Source organism: Podarcis muralis, chromosome 10 (genome assembly GCF_964188315.1).
Source record: "Podarcis muralis chromosome 10, rPodMur119.hap1.1, whole genome shotgun sequence".
Classification (NCBI taxonomy): Eukaryota; Metazoa; Chordata; class Lepidosauria; order Squamata; family Lacertidae; genus Podarcis; species Podarcis muralis.
In genome coordinates, this window is record NC_135664.1 from 77180439 (window position 1) to 77194764 (window position 14326).

Sequence of the window (14326 nt, forward strand, 5' to 3'; positions counted from 1 at the left end):
AGAAGTGCTTTATTTATAATGGAGTGATCAAGGAACATCTAGGGACTCTCACATGGGAGAACCCATTTAGATGTATGGAGTGTGGGACGTCTTCCTCTCAGAGTCCACTCTGAGCAATGAACTCAGCAGGAAATCATTCCTAAAAGCATGAGGTATATGTGAAGTTCTGGTGTTTATATGTAAAACATTACAATAATCAAATAATGAAGGCAGCATCTCTCAATGGTGAGTATAATTTTAGATGAAAGTACCTTTGGTTTTTGCACCAAACTCTGTCACACCCCCCCACCACATGATCTCCAAGCACTGCTTCTTCACCAGAATGTCATCGCTGCCTCCTGCCCTGCGCGTTCTGAAGAAAACTTGAAATACTGTAATTGAATGGGAGATTCCCCCCCAAGTCTAATTTCAAGAGGGGGAATGAGGGGCTGCAGGTAGCACGGAAGTCTCCTGGGGGCCCCATCTTCACTCATGAATCCCATCGGGCAACCCCAGAGCTCCTGCTCATTCTGGGGTTTGAGGAAGATAGCATTTTTCCATAGTCCCAGAAGGCTTGCTTCAATCATGCTTCTCAGGAGTTTTCCTACCAGAGGACCACAGTGCTGTGGCTGCTGTTGTTGTCAAGGACTGGCTGGTGAGGGGGGGGAGGCACAAGCTGGGGGACCCACAACGGAAGAAGGCTCAGATCCTGTTGACTGGTGATGGGATGAGGCGAAAGAGGGAGAAAAGGGAGCAGACCGGAAGGGGAGATGTTGCAAGCTGAGGAGGAAACAGGGTTAGGTGCGTGGGAAGAGTCTGGGGCAGAGAGCAGTTCAGGCTCAGAGGGAGGAGAGGAGGGGGCCAGGAGACCCAGAGGAGGCCGGCTGCTGAAGCATCCAGGGAGACTCCCCCTCCTGCTGCGACCAGCACATGCCTTTGCGTCTGGCGGTTAGAACTCTTAGAATGTGGGGATCCCATTTTTCAACCAAAGCAAAAACCCGCTAGCCTTTTCCCAGGTCTTTCCTGACCTGACAGTCGTTCATCTTCTCTACGAAGGTCTCTACAAAGTCCTTCTCCCTCCCTTTATTTACCATGGGGTCCCAGCAACCTTTTCTGCCTCTAGGGAAAAGAGTCCCTTTCCATTGGACGCCTGGCAGCCCAGTGCCAAATCCGGCTGCTCCAGAGAAAACGGAAAGGAACTTTAAACGCCCTTGCGCTCTGACGCGCACCAGTCACTTCCTCCCGGATCTTGGTGCTGCCGGTGCAGCTGCATTTAGGAGAAAAAGAGAAATTGGAAACCGAGCCCAAGTCCCTTGCTATCCAAACTGGCCACTTGGACCAGCCTTGGGGCGTCTTCCTTGGGGAAAAGGAAAAGTTTCAGATCTCAGGTTCCCCGACAGGGAATGAGAGCTTTGATTGGCGTTCTCCCCTTGTAGTTAATTGCCTCTCTAATTGCAGAACCCCAATTCTCCCGTTCTCCCCTCCCCCTCCTCGCTCCCTCTTGCCAGGAAGGCTGGGAGTGAAGACCGTCAGCAAAAGAGACAGCAAAGGATGAGAATCTGGGTTGTGGGTGTTTCAGAGAATCCTGCCCACAATCTTCTCCAGTCCTAGACTCACGTCCGCATGCGCTGCTCCTGGCCATCCCAGGGTCTTTTACTAGATTAATTTATGGCCGGCCTGGGGCTGAAAATAAACTTCCAAAAAACTAAATTACTGACAAAAAAACCTCACAATGGAAGAAAAAAAAGAACTTCAAGAAAAAACAGGCCTGGAAATTAAAAATAAGGTTAAATACCTAGGGATCTGGATTTCAAATAAAAGTTTAAATGTATATGAGGATAATTATAGTAAAGTATGGAAAGAACTTTTTAAAAATATGGAAACCTGGACCAAACTCCATCTCTCACTCTGGGGAAGAGTCTCGGTTGTGAAAATGAATATCCTCCCCAAAATGATGTTCTTATTCCAAACAATACCCATTTTAGGAGGAATGAATTGTTTTAAGGAGTGGCAAAGGGAAATATCTCGATTTATATGGAGTGGAAAGAAACTGAGAATTAAACACCAGTTATTAACAGATCAAAAGGAGAGAGGAGGTTTTGCGTTGCCAGATTTGGAATTCTACCATGCGGCGGCAGGATTGGTTTGGATAAAAGACTGGATTACACTAAAAGATACGGACCTCTTAGACTTGGAAGGCCACGAGAATCGGTCTGGATGGCACGCTTCTTTAATATACGAAAAAGTGAAGGTCCACAGGGGATTTTTGAGCCATGTGATAAGAAAATCATGATATAAAATCTGGAATAAATAAAGGACTACTTGAGCCAAAAATACCCTTGTGGACATCACCAAGAGAAGCCATATACTCATGTTAGAATACTTACAACTAGCAAAACTGATGGGAAGAGTTAGAGGAGTATTGAACCAGAAAATATTTGGAGAATGGAGAATATTTAAGGATTATAAAAGAATATATTGTACCAACCACACCATATTAGCAGAACTTGAGTGATACTTGTAAACACAACAAATGCTGTTTGTGGAGTAGACCGGAACAATATTAAAGAATATAAAACTGTGTTGGAAACACAATGGCAGTATAAACAGTACAATGAGAATGATTGGAAGACTCATTTTGTCAGAAGTCTTTTTTATTTAATTAGGAAGATTAATTTTTTTTATGCACATAAATCTCCTTTTTCTTCTTTGTTTTTCTGTATTTTCTTCTTTCCTTTTTTCTTAATTTTTTCTTAATTTTCTTTTTTGCAATATGAGATTCCAAATTCTTTGTATATGTGTGTAATTTAAATCAATAATGATTATTTCAAAAAATAAATCAATTTGTGGCCGGCCTGATCAAGCGTTGCTTCCTCTGGTTAGCCCTGCTGGAACTCCACTTCTTTCCAGACCCTGGGGTCACTAGAGGACTGGTGGCTCCTCCTGGCAAATGGCCTGGTGCGCGCTGGATCACCAGTCCTTCCTTGCCCCCAGAATCCTGCCAACCGAAGGTCCCATCTGGGGTGCCATCTGTTGTAAACAAAAGCTGCCCTTCTTCCCTTATGGGGGACACAAGAGCCCTTTATAGAGTCCCTTGTAGGTTCTCCATCAGTAGGAGGAAAGAGCAGAGGCAACCAGAGACTATTGAGAAGCAAAGCAGCTAGTAAGCCTGATCTTGATTGATCTGTTGCAACAGGGTGCTCCCCTCACACGCAGAAAAGGAGGAGGACCCAGAACAAAGGTGTGCCTGCCTTTATATAGACATTTTAAATTCCCTGTCCTGGAGCTCAAGACCACCCCTCCTTACATCATACATACATCACAGAAGGGGCGTAACCCAAGACCACCCCCCACATACATCATACCTACATCACAGAAAAGGCGGTCTACAACAGAAATTTGAATGTTGTCATTTTTCCTGTCTGCCAGGTTATCTGATAATGCCTTATCTGATTCCCTTTCCTGGTAGTCTGGCCATTCCTTTGAGATGGTGATTTCCCAATTCCTGAGACAATGGGAAGGTTCCCTCACCCCCTCCCTCCTTGCAGAGAAAACATTTGGTCAGTTTGAGAGTCTAAATGGTTTCAGGACGGTCTTCCTGTGCTGCTCCAGACATGTGGTCTACATATCTATGTATGTGCTTGCTTGCTACATTTATGAACATTTATTATATATATATATAATATATATACGCGGGACGCGGGTGGCGCTGTGGGTAAAAGCCTCAGCGCCTAGGACTTGCCGATCGAAAGGTCAGCGGTTTGAATCCGTGGTGGGGTGCTCTCCCGTCGCTCGGTCCCAGCGCCTGCCAACCTAGCAGTTCGAAAGCACCCCCAGGTGCAAGTAGATAAATAGGGACCGCTTACTGGCGGGAAGGTAAACGGCGTTTCCATGTGCTGCTCTGGTGCCGGTTCGCCAGAGCAGCTTCGTCATGCTGGCCACGTGACCCGGAAGTGTCTGCGGACAGCGCTGGCTCCCGCCCTCTAGAGTGAGATGAGCGCACAACCCTAGAGTCTGTCAAGACTGGCCCGTACGGGGAGGGGTACCTTTACCTTTACCTTTACCTTTACCCCCCCCCAACTGCCTGCTTCTCCCGGAAGTGGAGCTTCCACTCCAGATTGCTGCTCTGCCCCGTGGCTCTAGGGGGGGTGCTTTCGGAAAGGGGAGGGAGGAGGCAGGGGACCCCCCCCCCCGTGGATGTTGCAGGGAAGGAGAATCGGGAGCGAGGATAAAGAGGTAAAGGGGTCGCGGGGGGGGGGAAGGACCCAGAGACCCCTCCAGCTCCCCCAAGCGCCTTCCGTGGGGCCTGGATCCCGGCACGCGTGCTATTAAGGGGGCTTTCCTTGGCAGGGGTGGACGTGGGGCGCCCACCCACGGGGTCCCACGAGGAGTCCCCGGCCCCGTTTCCCCCTTGCAGGCATCCCTGGGGCCCTGTGCACTCCGCATGGAGAGAGGCAGACCATGAAAGGGTTAAGGGGCGCGAAAGATGCCTGGATAGAGACCCCCCTATCCCTCCTCATCTCATCTTGGGGGGCCCCTCCAGATGGAGAGATGGGTTGCGCATGGTGAGGGGTGAGCCGCGCCAAGGGGGCCTCTGGGTGCAGGGGAGACTCCGGGAGAGAGGGGGCCAAGGGTGGGGGGAGGGGGGAGGGGAGCATCCCTGGGGAAGGAAGCGCAGCAATGGCGGGGGGGAGGAGACCAGTCTTTGGGGAGATGTCTCCATCTAGGGGCTGCCTTGGCTTCTCCCTCCCGCCCAGGAATCGCCCCCCCTTCAAGGCGACCAGAGAGGGATACCTGGAAATGGGGGTCGTGTCCCCCCACCCTTCCTACCTGCAACCTCCATCCTCCTTCCACCCCATAAGCCCCTGCCCTGTCCAGACACAGCCATTCTGCCCAGTCCAACCATTGGTCCCCTGGAGAGGAGAGGAAATCCCGCGAGGAAGAGGGGAGGGGGGAGGCCTTCTCAGAAGCGGCTCTTGGTTTCCGCAATCCCACCCAGGAAGCAGCCAGAAACCTTTTCCTCTCTCTCAGGCTTCCATCTTTATTGTCTTTTCCACTGAGGATGAGGATAATGTACACCTGTCATCAGAAACAGGGGTGCAGAGTCCATGGAATGGCTCTCAGGGCTGATAGAGAAGTTGCACCTCAAAAGCATTTCTGTTCCTCTCATTCTTTCTAGGCAATGTCAGAGTGACTGACAAGCTGAGATACAATCCTTCATCATCCGATGACAGCGACTGCATGAATCTTCCCAGTCAAAGGAGCCATTTTCATGATAGACAGTGCCTGTGGCTGGAGGCTCTACACACCGGGTGTGCCTGTGCAGGCCAAAGACTGTCAGTATTAGCACAGGTGAGGTGTGTGACCTTCCTAAATTTAAAGACTGTATGTAAATGAGAAGTCGTGGGTGGGATTATATTTTATAGCAACCCTGTGATTTTCTCCACCCATAATATTTCATGAGCTGATATTGCAGTACAAATTCCAAAATAACTAGAAAAAATCACAATGTAATAAGAATGATTGTAGTATTTATATCCTGTCCATCTGGTTTGGTTTCCCCAGCCACTCTGGGCAGCTTCCAGTACAGTGGTACCTCAGATTAAGTACTTAATTCGTTCCGGAGGTCCGTACTTAACCTGAAACTGTTCTTAACCTGAAGCACCGCTTTAGCTAATGGGGCCTCCTGCTGCTGCCGCAGCGCCGGAGCCCGATTTCTATTCTCATCCTGAAGCAAAGTTCTTAACCTGAAGCACTATTTCTGGTTTAGCGGAGTCTGTAACCTGAAGTGTATGTACTGTAATCTGAGGTACCACTGTACACATAAAAGACAGTAAAACATCAAACATTAAAAACCTCCTGACACAGGGCTGCCTTCTGCTATCTTCTAAATGTCAGATAGTTGTTCATTTCCTTGACCTCTGAAGGGAGGGCGTTCCACAGGGCGGGCGCCACCACCGAGAAGGCCCTCTGCCTGGTTCCCTGTACCCTCAATTCTTGCAGGGAGGGAACCAGCAGAAGACCCTCAGAGGAGGACCTCAGTGTTCAGAGTGAAGGATGGGGGTGGAGACGCTCCTTCAGGTCTACAGGGCCAAGGCTGTTTAGGGCTTTAGGACACAGATCTTGCTCCTCCATAATGATCTCCAAGTATGACATATAGTTAGCAGAGTAGAAGAAAACACTCAGAGGCAGAAAAAAATCCATTCAGCAGAGAAATTTAGTACTGAAGGCAAAGAAGCATAAGAATCCAAAAACGTAACTTACAGTAAAACCCTAACTTAGTATATCAAAACAGCACTCATGTAAGAAAGACACAAGCAGAGTAGAGAATAGCAGAATAGGAAGTGGGACCAGGCGCCTTTCAATACTGCGATTTATAAACAATTCAATGTCAGAGTAACCTTGGGACTGGATACCAAGCCTGGCTCACTCCAGTTTAAACCAGCTTCTTCTGGTTCCCAAAACAAGGAAGGTTCAGCATACAGTGGTGCCCTGCAAGACGAAATTAATCCGTTCTGTGGGTGCAGAAGGACTTGCAGGGATTTTCGTCTTGCGGAGCTCCGCTATCAGCAGATCAGCTGATAAGCGGTAAATTGACAGATAAGCGGCTTAGCGGCTTAGCGGATAAGCGGCAATTTGCAGATAAGGAGCTTAGCACCTTTCAGAAAAGGCAAAAAAAAAGGGGAGACCACGAAAAAAATTTCGTTTTGCGAGAAAACCCCATAGAAAGAATCGTCTTGCGAAGCGGGAAAAATGTCGGAAAGCCCTTTCGTCTTGCGCGTTTTTCGTTTAGCGGGGCATTCGTCTAGCGGGGTACCACTATCTCATTAAAACTTATTCCACTACCTGCTCTCAGCAGAAAGGAAACTCCCTGATTAGCTAAAATATTGCAGCTAGAGAAAACATCAGCTTTGACTCACACAGAGTAAAACCAACAGAACCTTCTTGAACCAATAGACTAGGAATGATCTCTATACATTACATCAACAATTTTCTTTTCCTGAAAAATGCAGCCATGACACTTACAGGTCAACACCAACAGTTTGAATTGCGCATGGAAATGCACTGGGAGGGAAGATCCTTTAGGACCAGTGATATGTGGTCTAGGCAGCTGCTCCCAGTTACTAGTCCAGCTGTCACATTCTGAATTAGTTGCTGTTTGTGTTTCACCTTCAAAGGTAGCTCCATGTAGAGTGCATTGCAGTAGACCAAGCAGGAGGTAACCAGAGCATTTACCACTCTAGTGAGACAGTCTGCAGGCTGGTAGGGTCTGCCTGCCACCTGTCCCCCAGGGACAGTGCTTCTGTCTTGTCAGGATTCAACCTCAATCTGTTAGCCGCCATTTATCCACAAACCACCAAGGCCACCAACAGAGGCCATTCACTATCTTCACTGGTTCCAATTTAAAATATAGGAAGAGCTGGGTATCACCCACATACTGGTGAACACCCAGCCCAAAACCCCTGATGATCTCTCCCAGCGGCTTCATATAGATATTAAAAAGCATGGGGAGAGGACAGAGCCCCGAGGCACCCCACAAGTGAGAGCCCAGGGGTCTGAACACTCATCCCCCAACACCACTTTCTGGACATGGCCCAGGAGGAAGGAGGGGAACCACTGCATAGCAGGGTCCCCAGCACCCCTAGAGGGTACAGAAGGATACAATTGTCAAAGGTCTCCAAAGCCGCTAAGAGATCCAGCAGAACCAGGAAACAGCTTTCCCCTCAGACTCTAGCCCATCAGAGATCATCACGCAGCACAACCAGGACAGTTTCTGTTGCATGATGAGGCCTGAATCCCAACTGGAAGGATCATGGTGGCAGAAGCTTTCCTGGTCCTGCACCCCCAAAAGCTCCAGGCACGGGACTTTCATTAGCTTTGAAGGGGCCATCGGATACTTGGTGATCTTTTCTTCAAAGGACAAATATTCTGAATACTTTTTAATTGATGTATGATATAAACAGCACTTCTGTTTTACATATTCCACATTGGAGAGATTTTGATACACAGGTCTGAGTTCATCGCTCCCCCTGAAACTGCTGTGTTAGCAGTCCTGCCAGCCTGGACAGTGTGTTTGGGGGTTCAGGGCTGCCTAGACAACAAGACCCCCTTCTCAGCCTGGCTTATATGGTCCCAAGGAAAGCAGAGCAGTATGTTAGGCACCAGCTTGGCTGCAGGAGTGAGTGGAAGGAGGTGTGCAGGACACCATCCAACCATCTTAGAGAGTCCACTCTGGATTTGTGTAGGTTTTCCTCCATAGCTTTTTCTTCTCCTGAAGATAACTCACGAGGAAGCGAAGGAGTGCACCAAAGTATTACGACCAGAGTTTTCCTTCTCAAGGAGCTCCCTTCCCAGGTTGACGAGCCCCATCTGCCCTTCACTTTCCTCTGCAGCAGGGGCAGAATCTGCCTTCTTGACTGTGGGATTCACTGTTGTTCTCATCCTCTCCATCCACCAGGGCTGCCTTCACCTCAACAGAATTCCCTAATACACCAAGGATTTGAGACCCATCAGCTATCCTCACCTGGTTTAGTCAGCCAGTTGAAGCTGTACCTGGGATTGTGGCCCCTATTCCATCCTGACAGCTTCTGGAAGAAACAGGTGAGAGCTGAGTGCAGTGTGGGGACCAATGGTGGATAAATTACCTCGTAAGGTGCATGACATTTCCCCCACCAATGGTACTACCGCTCCCCTAACACCCCATGACATTGTATGATTATGATCTTTAAGACAGAACAGGAATAAATTCATGTCCCCAGAAATAACACAACTTCAGGCCATTAGTGAATCAATACTACATTTTCAAGATACTACACATTCCACTAAGTACAGTTTATCATTTTGCCTTGAATATCCTGCTTTTCAGTGTCATTTTAGGATAGTCCTGCGTCAAAAGACGGGCACGAGATCAGACAGCACATCGTTATCTAAAAAATCAAGCTGCTTTATGAACATTGGTTGAGAATTAGGAAAGGTTGCTGATGCATTACTATCATTTGACATAACTGCATATTCATTTCCTGAAAGTTGGGAACATGGGTAGGAGGTGAGGGAATGTAGGAGACATTGAAATAGGAGAAGGTGCTAATGGAACTTGATTTGTTCTCTTTCCCTTTGTTCTCTTCCTTGAAACCAAAATAGGATTCCCTTTCTTCCCACTCTGAAGAAGGAGATGAAGAAGACAGTTAAAACTCCAGGGGATGGGTCACCTCAGCTCCCCATTAGGAATAGAAATTAAAATGTGTGAAATGCGGACTATGCATCATTGAATGAGCACACATAGTTCACATCAACGACCTCCAACAGGGGAAAAACCATTTAATGGTATGGAGTGTGGGAAACGTTTCACTGATATTGGAAAACTTAGAACACATCAACGGACTCACACAGGGGAGAAACCATTTAAATGCCTGGAGTGTGAGAAGAGTTTTAGTATTAGTGGAAGCCTTAGAAGACATCAACGGACTCATACAGGGGAGAAACCATATAAATGTATAGAGTGCGGAAAGAGCTTTAGTGATAATGGAAGCCTTAGAAGACATCAACGGACTCACACAGGGGAGAAACCATTTAAATGCCTGGAGTGCGGAAAGTGCTTCAGTCAGAATGGAGACCTTAAATTACACCAGCGGATTCACACAGGGGAGAAACCATTTAAATGTATAGAGTGCGGAATGAGCTTCAGTCAGAATGGAGACCTTAAATTACACCAGCGGATTCACACAGGGGAGAAACCATATAAATGTATAGAGTGCGGAATGAGCTTTAGTGATAATGGAAGCCTTAGAAGACATCAAGGGACTCACACAGGGGAGAAACCATTTAAATGCCTGGAGTGCGGAAAGAGCTTCAGTCGGAATGGAGACCTTAGAACACATCAACGGACTCATACAGGGGAGAAACCATATAAATGTATAGAGTGTGGAAAGAGCTTCAGTCAGAATGGAGCCCTTAAATTACACCAGCGGATTCACACAAGGGAGAAACCATATAAATGTATAGAATGCGGAAAGAGCTTCAGTCAGAATGGACACCTTAGAAGTCATCAACGGACTCATACAGGGGAGAAACCATATAAATGTATAGAGTGCGGAATGAGCTTTAGTGATAATGGAAGCCTTAGAAGACATCAACGGACTCACACAGGGGAGAAACCATTTAAATGCCTGGAGTGTGGAAAGAGCTTCAGTCAGAATGGAGACCTTAAATTACACCAGCGGATTCACACAGGGGAGAAACCATATAAATGTATAGAGTGCGGAATGAGCTTTAGTGATAATGGAAGCCTTAGAAGACATCAACGGACTCACACAGGGGAGAAACCATTTAAATGCCTGGAGTGCGGAAAGAGCTTCAGTCATAATGAACACCTTAAATTACACCAGCGGATTCACACAGGGGAGAAACCATTTAAATGCCTGGAGTGCGGAAAGAGCTTTAGTCATAATGGAAACCTTAGAACACATCAACGGACTCACACAGGGGAGAAACCATTTAAATGTATAGAGTGCGGAAAGGGCTTTAGTGATAATGGACACCTTAGAAGACATCAACGGACTCACACAGGAGAGAAACCATTTAAATGCCTGGAGTGCGGAAAGTGCTTCAGTCAGAATGGAGACCTTAAATTACACCAGCGGATTCACACAGAGGAGAAACCATATAAATGTATGGAGTGTGGAAAGAGCTTCAGTCGGAGTGGACACCTTAGAAAACATTGGCAGACACATGACGGAGAAACTGTTTAAATGTATGACGTGTGGTAGGAGCTGCAGTCAGAGTGGAACCCTTGATTTATGTCAAGAAACTCACAAAAAAGACAAACCTTATAAATATCAGGAAAGTTGATAGAGGTTCAGTCCTAGTGGAAGTTCCAAATCAACAGACTCACGGACAGGAAGAGCTTTAGGAGTTGAAACCCTACAAACCATCAACAAACTCAAAGAGGAGAAGCAGCTTAAATGAAAAGATTGCAAAAAGTGCTTTTTTTACAATGGAGTGTTTAAGGAACATCCAGGGACTCTCACATGGAAGAACCCATTTTGATGTCTGGAGTGTGGGACATCTTCCTCTCGGAGTCCACTCTTTTCTTCACAGAAATGAACTCAGCAGGAAATCAGTCATTAACACATGTTGTGTATCTGAAGTTCTGGAATTTATGTGTAAAACTGTATAGTAATGAAATATTGAAGGCAATGTCAAACAATGTGATTATAATCTAAGATGTAAAGTACCTTTTGATAGAGAAGGGGTGAGGGTTTATCTGGATTTCTGGTGGTCAGTGAGGATTAGGGCTGGGCGATATATTTTTCCATATTGGTTTCTAGACCACATCGTGATAACCTTCCAAAAACAATTGATATGGCAACAACCCACAGATCACAGAGTCTGGGATGCTCATTTGCCTGGAAGCAGCCGGCAGAAAGCTTTGCTTCGTGAAGCCCCAGCAGATGCCGAGTTGCTGACTTCCCTCCAAAACCACAGGAAGGGAAACACACCTCCATTGCCCTGTGTCCTTCCAGCCTTTTTCCTCCCTTGCTCCCTTCTGCCGGTTTGTGTGCCTGACTTAGATATCCTGTGTGGTGTATTTCTTTACGGCTGAAACTGGATTTGCTCTCAGAAGCAAAGTTTTGTGTATCACTGGGCGCCCAGGGAGAACTGTATGCTTTGAGAACTCAGTAAACTATTACTGAAGAACTCCTACTGCCTCTGTGTGTGTTTTTGACCTCAGTGTGGGAATTGCTCTACATGTGGCCCCTACCCTGCCGATACTTGGCTCATGCCCTGGAGTTGCTGTACTCAAGCATGCAAGACGGGTGCATCTGTGTGTGACTTGCTTTTGCACCAAACTCTCTCACCACCACCACCACATGATCTCCGAATACTGCTTCTTCACTAGAACTTCTCCCTGCCTCCTACGTGTTCTGAAGAAAACTTAAATTACTGTAATTTAATGGGAGATTTCCCCCATGCCTTATTGCAAGAGGGGGAAGGATGGGTTGCAGGTACGAGGGAAGTTTCCTGGGGGGCCCATCTTCACTCATGAACCCCATGGGGCAACCCCAGAGCTCCTGCTTATTCTGGGGTTTGGGGAAGATAGTATTTTTCCACAGTCCCAGAAGTTATCATTCTTCCTGCCAGAGGACCAGTGTGCATATTATTATCATACTTATTTTACTGTTGTTGTTGCTGCTGCTGCTGTTGCTGTCATGGACTGGCTGGGTGAAAGGGGGGGAGGCACCAGCTGGCGGACCCCCAAGGGAAGAAGGCTCGGAGTCCGGGTGTTGTATGCCCCCAAAGGCTATCAAATCTCCTAGGTCTGACCAATAAAAGGTTAATTTGGTGTTGGGCGGGGGAATCCAGGTGCGAGGCTGCTCAGCCACCCAGCTCATCGGGCAGGGCCCGTGGGTCCCTGCGGAATAAAGGAAGGAGTCCAGCCACTAACCAAAGCAAATAGCTGCGGAAATCATTATATGGTCTCAAGCAGAGTGCCAGGTGTTGGAACACAAAACTCACTGGGACATTGCTTTTTCTAGGTTTTCACCAGGGCAAAGCTGATCCATGTGTGTTTGTCAAGGAGGAGGGGCAAAACAAACTGTATTGTTTATGTGTTGTTGTTGATGATCTTCTGATGTTTTGGAAGAATCAGGCTTTGTACCAAAGCACCCTAGCTCAGCTGAAAGAGCACTTTGACATGAAGGATCTTGGTGAGGTATCCAACTATCTTTCTCTGCAGGTGGAGAGGGACCAAGCAGGTAATTTTCTGGTACACCAAACACAGAAAATTGCTGATGTATTAACCAGGTTGAATTTGGTTGATGCAAACCCAGCAGACACACCAATGGTGACAGGTTACCAGGTAGATAGTACTGCTGAAGCGTTTTCTGACACTACGCTGTACAGATGCATTCTAGGCAAGTTGAATTTTATGGCTAGATGCTCAAGACCTGACATAGCTGTAAGCACTAACCTGCTTAGCAGACATGCCAACAATCCTACTGTTCAGGATTGGAAAGCTCTGAAGCACATAGCCCGCTATTTGAAAGGGACTTTGCACTACAGGCTGAGGATCACCAGTCAGAAGACTGGAGGTCTTGAAATCTTTGCGGATGCTAGTTTTGGAAGTGACACCATGGATGGTACAAGCACTTCTGGAGTAGTGCTCTGATGGTGTTTCCTGCTTGGCAGGGGGTTGGACTCGATGGCCCTTGTGGTCTCTTCCAACTCTATGATTCTATGATTTTATGATTCTACAGGTGTCCTACATGGCAGGAAATGAAATTCCTGCTGTTGTCTAAGGTTGTTAACAGAGAACAACTTAAGGTTTACGTACAGAGGTTGCAATTGGGTTGAACCACAGGTACTAAAGGTTACACGGAAAGGGGGAGGATGTTAGGATATTTCCGTTCCACCTTAAAAGGGAGCAGGCTTTGTGAGTCACAGAGTCTGCGTATTTCCTGTTCACAGGATGTTTCTGTTTTGATAGAGCTGTTCTCTCTCTCTCTATGCCTGAACACGCAAGCAGGCAGTCATGTTTTTTCCTTTGTTCCCGGTTCCCCAGATTACGAGACTATTGCTCTCAACCACTACACCACACTGGCTCTCTATATCGTAGACATATTTGTCTATGCTAGTCTTATACCTGAGTCTTGCCCTGCCATGTCTGCTTATGCTAATCTTGTACCAAGGACTTGTCTGGACATGTTTGCCAAGGTTAACCCCTCCCCTTTTGTGACATGTCAGTGATGTAGCAATGATGCTGTACGAACTGTATTCTGGGATGTGGTGGGAAAGTTTTAAAAGTCTTTGTCACCCCATCCTCGGGGTTCAAATTTGCTCTTTGAACCTATTGCTCAATAAACTTTGGTCTACAGCTGTTTGCTCCGGTTGGCTGGACTCCTTCCTTTATTCCGCAGGGACCCACGGGCTCTGCCCGACCAGCTGGGGGACTGAGCAGCCTCACACCTAGATTTTCCCCTAACAGTTAGGTCCAGGTCCCTGTTCGCAGGGAGTTCTCAGTCGTTTGGGGTTCATCGCTCCACCGTATTTGCGTTCGAATTTGCCAAAATTGTTCACCATGCCTTGTAAAGGAGCCCATTCCTCCTGTGAGTGTGGAGAACCCCCCCATTATGAGCTCCTGTTTAAGTTGTTACACAAGGGGGACTCCCTGCCCTTCCAACATGTTGCAGGAGCCTTCAAGGAAAACACAAAGTGAGAAATCTCCTGTTTCCTCACAGCCTCAGCCCCCCTTGGCCAAGATAGAGACAATAAAATACAAGGACATACACAGAGCTGGGAGTCTGCTGTTGCATGGGGGTGGGGTTCCCACACTCACTCTCTCACACAC

The 14326-nt window shown here is 47.2% G+C and overlaps 1 protein-coding gene across 1 annotated transcript in view; it reads left to right on the forward strand.

Annotated features, from left to right (window-relative positions):
- Positions 1 to 14326, forward strand: part of LOC144324921 (uncharacterized) — a 58283-nt gene that overhangs the window by 7154 nt on the left and 36803 nt on the right. The window contains exons 2-4 of the mRNA XM_077935577.1: positions 5159 to 5331; positions 8438 to 8580; positions 9121 to 10479. Of these exons, the coding sequence (XP_077791703.1) occupies positions 9249 to 10479 (1231 nt within the window). The 5' untranslated portion in view covers positions 5159 to 5331; positions 8438 to 8580; positions 9121 to 9248. The remainder of the gene's footprint in view (positions 1 to 5158; positions 5332 to 8437; positions 8581 to 9120; positions 10480 to 14326) is intronic.